Source organism: Arachis hypogaea, chromosome 8 (genome assembly GCF_003086295.3).
Source record: "Arachis hypogaea cultivar Tifrunner chromosome 8, arahy.Tifrunner.gnm2.J5K5, whole genome shotgun sequence".
Taxonomy (NCBI): domain Eukaryota; kingdom Viridiplantae; phylum Streptophyta; class Magnoliopsida; order Fabales; family Fabaceae; genus Arachis; species Arachis hypogaea.
In genome coordinates, this window is record NC_092043.1 from 30,714,091 (window position 1) to 30,720,090 (window position 6,000).

A 6,000-nucleotide genomic window follows, 5' to 3' on the forward strand; every position below is an offset into this window, starting at 1 on the left:
AACTAAAAATTGATTACTTTGTCTGAAAAGCATAGTATAGAGAAAGGACCATGCATGCATGGTGGATTTTCTTGAAGATCCGAGGGGAGCGGTGGAATATATAATAATATTTTTTTCGTACAAAGTTTATATATCTTCCGTGGTAACCCTAATCAGACAAGCAAACCAATGAGAGTGGGCAAAGTGGATTTGAATTTATTGATAGTTAGATATAAGAGTAAATTATTATTTTTAATCATAAAACTTTAAAATGTTTGATAAATTTAGTTATGAATAAATAAAATTAGTTTTGTATCTACGAAAGATATTTTTATATAATAAAAGTATAAAAATATTAATTTTATTTATGTTAGATTTATTAATACTCTAAACTTTTATGAGTAAAATGTTAATTTTTTTATTTTTTATAAATACAATATTAGTTTCGATTATTCATGGATAAATTATCTTCTGAACTTTTATGAAGAGAAATTGTAATTTACTCTAAATATAAGGTAAGCTATGAATATTGAACAAATGAATATATGCTCAAATGTATTTTAATTAAACTATCAAAGTTTTTCTATTTAATAGATAAATTTTTTTGGTTTAAGATTATGGGTTTTATTAGATTGCATTGTTTGTTTCTTTTCTTTTTTTTTCAAAAAAGTGATTTTACAATTTAAGTAATCCACATAAGTAAATAAACTAAAATGTGTCCAACTACTAATAGCAGCACTTGGCCCTTACATTTAATGAATTAATGTGAGTCACGTCAAGCAAGCTAACCACCACTATTTATAAGCTTCAAACTTACCTTCTTCTCTTCAAAGTTTTATTTTCTGGTTTAAATTTCCTACTATATAGTTAATAAGCTATTATCATCATCCGATCCATTGCTTATTGGTCTTCCATAAGTGATGGCTTTTGCTCATCAAGTTGTCACAGCACTTGTTTTTGTGTTAGTTTTGACCAAAGTTGACCCCTCAGCATGCCAATTGGTGAAGGGCAAAGTCTCCTGCAATGACTGCACTCATCAAAACTACGATTTCTCTGGTTTGTCTCTGATTAATTAATTATTTATTCTCCTAATTATTAGCTTTCTTTATGGTTCTTAAATATATTATTCTGCCTATTAGAAATATATATAATTTATTTAATAATTAATAGATAACATACAACAACGATATCTGTACTCTAGAAAACAGAGTAATAAATCTTAGATATGATATCAATCAAGATATATAGATATGTAAATTATTATGTATCTAGATTGGTTCAACTGTGTGTAAATTAATATATATTGCTTAGAAGTTAGAAATGCATATTTTCCAACTTTTTATTGATTCATGTTAGAAGATCAGATGTTCATGATCCAACCCAACTCGATAATTTCTTGCCCAGATTCAAAGCTACTTTTGTCAAGTCTGAGTTTTAAATATTTTTTTCATCATCATGTAAATTCTTAAAATAACATTATAATTTATAACTTCTATTATAAAATAAAAATATCTAGTAAATCTTTATATTTTATAACATCAAATATAATAATTTCTACAAATACTAATATATATATATATATATATATATATATATATATATAATATAATGAATATTATATTCAAAAATCTTATATTTAAATTAAAAAATTGAATATTATATTAATTGATAAAACCAAAAGCTCTGCCCCTTCTCTTCTATTTATTCAAGGGATGGAAGGGTAGAGGTCTTTGGTGTCTCCTCTAGTAAAAAATTAGAACCTCACAATAAATAGTCAATATATTTTTATCTCATGCCTTTTTTTGTTCAATTTGAACTTATAAAAAAACAATTACCAAATTAATTATTCATATAGAATATGTATTAAAATATAAAAAATATACATTAAAAATAAATTAAATAACATATATTTATACACAATATATAATAATTAATTTAGTGATTAATTTTTTGTGTGTACTATATAGTATTTATTTATGCTATTATACATAATATTCAAATTTCTATATATAGTGTTTTAGTTTTGGTCATTAACTATCATTATTCTCTAAAGATTGATAACTGTTGGTGTTGCAAGTGTGAGGAATGTTCCTACATAAGAAAAATATAAAAAATGAGAAGTTTATAAGATGAGAGACTCATTAACTTACTATTTTAAGGTTTTGAGTTAGATGTAGTGTCATCTCAACTTATGTTCTCTCGCTTGATTCCTCCCTAAAATCTTTCCGCCAATGGTTAATCGGTCTCGTGGTAGAATACTCACACCAATGACATGATTTCATCAAGTCATATTATTAAAGCTATTATTAGACTAGATTTGATTTTAAAAATGGTTGAATTATTAAAATTAACAATCATGCGAGTTACATATTAAAATTAGTCACTAATATAAATTATATATTAAAAATAAATTAAATTTAATATATTTATACATAAATATATAATAATTAATTTTAATGTATATAAATATTTTTGTAAATTAATAAATCGGATATTTATTTTCAAAGCACGCATTAATTGGTGGAACAATATAGTCAAAGTGCAGTGATAAGGTATCTATAATTATTTGTGTTGGTTTCAGGGATCAAGGTGTCAGTGAAGTGTGAAGGTGTGAAAAGGGTAGCCATGGCAACAACACAAGATAACGGCACCTTCAAGGTTGACCTCCCCTTTGACCAGCATAATAATTTTATGAAGAAGTGCCATGCAAAAATTATTGGAGGACCAAATCACATATATGCGAGAAAGAAGAACCAGGTGTCAGAAATTGTAATGAAGGGCAAGGAGGTAAAACTATCAAGTCCTCTTAGCTTCTTCAAAGAATGCCCCCAACAACACATTGAATATTGCAACGCGTTCGCTTCATCCAAAACCTTCGATTTCAATTTCCCTTTTCCACCCGAGTGGGGTTTGGCACCCTCTAGTTACTACTTTCCTTATTTCTTCCCTATAATTGGAATACCTTGATATTTTTCACTATTTGCATATACTTAATATTTAATAATGAACGGAATTAAGAAAATTCTATGATCTAGAGGTCGTTACAATTACGAGTCTACCTATATATGTACTTGTGGGGTTGCCAAATTAAAGGTAGCTAGCACATATTGTTATAATAAAGCACTAGCTATATATTACTAGCTTTGTTTTGTAACTCATTCATACCGAGACATAGTTAAGTGCTTCGATCCCTAAATTAGGTCTCTCAGGTTCAACATTTTCTAAAGTCACGTGTATTTATGTCTAATTACATTAATTGAGTTCACGGCGAATAATATGTATACACAATCTAGAAAATATTATCGGTGGCTTTTCTCCTCAGTCCACACATGACTTCAAATCAAAATCCCATGTGCCTAAACCAATTCACAAGGCCCTTCTTCCAAATCAAATTACCCTTGTGCTTATTTAGGGTGGTGGAAAATGGAAACATTATAATATTATATTATAACTATAAGTACACAACAAATATTATTTTGTAAAAAAGAGTATATGCATGGCTCCCTAGTAGTACGATTTTAATTATGATGAGATTATTACCAGGTCAATAATGAAAATTAAAGATTTAACATAGTTATGCTACAGAACGTCTCCCTCAGGAAAGTACATGTGTCTTTATTATCTTCATGATTAATATTAATTAATTAATTATCCTCGACGCGGAAAGAAAGAGTATGCAATTGCGAAAGAAGAGGATACGATGTGAGTGATTATGCATGCTGAAGAAAACACGCATGCAACAAGACAAAATCCCTATACCATATATTTACAGATTACAAGAAGTGTGATTATTTGCAATTTGGGATTATTTGAAGATTTGGTCTTTCGCACGTAACATGCAAGTCTTGGAGTTTCAAACCCTTCTAAATCTTTTCCAAGACTTATCGATGAGTTTTTTTTTTTATAAAATTATTTATTCTAAAAATTTAACTTAATATAAAATTATGAATTATTATATATTTAACACTTATATTTAAAGTTCAAATAAATAATCTTAATCTAGTTTGCGATAGAGAGGTAAATGAGTACATTAGTACAATGAGACTTATAACATAGACGCTGTTATGTGGCTATTCTCCTATGATGCACGGACACTGATACGGACACGGAACACGACACAACACGACCGATACGCGAATTTTAAAATCTTACATGACACGGGGACATGCATACATATAAAATATAAAATATTTTTTAGATAAATTATAATAATATTTTGATATTTTATTGATATTAAAATATAAATTTAATTTTTTAATTATTTTAATATTTTATTTTCATCGTATCAAGTATTTAAAATATTTTTTTGATTTAATAAATAATAATATATACTATATCTAAATTTATTTTAAGAATATATGTTCAGAATAAGACTGGACACGCTGACACGTGATGGTATTTAGGCGTGTTCAGACGTGTCCGAAGAAAAACTTTTTATTTTTTATTAAGATACAATTGGACACAGCAGACACGCGTGTCAGACGAATATCGATGAATGTCGTATCTGAAATGTGTCTAACACACAGACACGGCAACTCAGTAAAGTGTCCGTACTTCGTAACTATTCTCCAATTTTAGCCAATTTTAAGAATGTAGTAGTTAGATGTTTTCGGAGAAGAAAAATAAAAATTTATTTATTATTTTATAAAATTTAAAATAAAATTAAAATTAGAACTGACATTAAACATACTCTAATATAAAAGATTGATGTCAAATTAGGTTTTAATAATATTCTGGGAACTAAGTCCCTTTCGGGGTTTGTTCTTTCTTTTTAGTAGCTGTTTTATAACACCGACAGGATGTCTCCAAAAGTGAAAAGGAATATATATACTTCAACTAAGATGGTAGGTAATATATCATATTTGTATTAATTAACGAGGTATAAATATTTTATAGAAGTTTCAAGTTTAAATTTTATTGTTGCTAATATACCAAAAAGTAAATATTAATCTTACAGCCTTATGCCAAAAAAAAAATGGATTTTTTATTTATAGGTATATATTTATTACCTAGCTATTAGTTAAAGACAAAATTCTCTTTTAACTTATTAGACGACCATAATTATATAAAAGGAAATACCGAAACAGACGAGATAGTGAGAGAAGCAACATTGATGTAATTAATAAAGACAGGAATAAAATAATTAGTCCTTCATTAGTTAAAATTTTAAAATAAGTAATTATATGAAATCTCATAAAAATATTATTGTTGTTGCCTTGTTGGGCCACAATTGGGCACATGTTTTGACCATTGTTTGAGGTGTGTGGAAACCAAGTTAAAAGCAATTGAGGTTTTAATTGAATGGTTAAATATATTGTCTTTTTAACTAATTTGAATTGGTCTGAGTGTTGTTAGTTTATTTGTGTGTTTAAATGGGTATTGGAATTTAATTTTAGTTAAATTTATATTCTTTAAATTTTAGATTTTTACTTTAGAAGATAAAGTGAGATTTTTTATTATTGAATATTTTTTCTTTTATGTTTTTTTATCCCACTTATGAAATAAATGGTGATAAATTATACTTTTCTCTTTAAAGTGAAATTTAAAATTTAGAGGATCCAAATCCATTTTATTTTATATATACAGTAATTTATTGGCTAACGATAAATTTTTAAATGAAACTCAAATCCGCAATTGATAGAACTGCTAGAACTTGAGAAAATGGGGTTGAATCAAGTTAGTTCAAAATTGAACTTCTTTTGCTCTATTTTCACGGAAGCTAAATATGTAGAAAATTTTTTTGTTTTGTCTCATACACAGAACTTAAATAGACAAGGGAAATAGAGATAGAAGGCAGCATGTATCTTGGTTCGGTATTTATATAACATAAAACCTACATCCAATCTTCACTACAACCATGATAGAATTTTCACTATAATAAACAAATTACATTCACCAATACTATTGAATCATAACCTAATAAAACTAGTATCTACCACTAAGTTTTTTTCACTAAAGCTCAATTTTTCAAGTGTTGTCCCAACTTGGAAGGAGAATCTAAACAGATTCAAACTCACAAAG

The 6,000-nt window shown here is 27.1% G+C and overlaps 1 protein-coding gene across 1 annotated transcript; it reads left to right on the forward strand.

The window, feature by feature from the left end:
- Nucleotides 1–799: 799 nt before the first annotated feature.
- Nucleotides 800–3,133, forward strand: LOC112706924 (uncharacterized). The gene is made up of 2 exons (XM_025758450.3): nt 800–1,035; nt 2,561–3,133. The coding sequence occupies exons 1-2, from the start codon at nt 900–902 to the stop codon at nt 2,944–2,946; spliced, it is 522 nt and encodes a 173-aa protein (XP_025614235.1). The 5' UTR covers nt 800–899; the 3' UTR covers nt 2,947–3,133.
- Nucleotides 3,134–6,000: the final 2,867 nt, after the last annotated feature.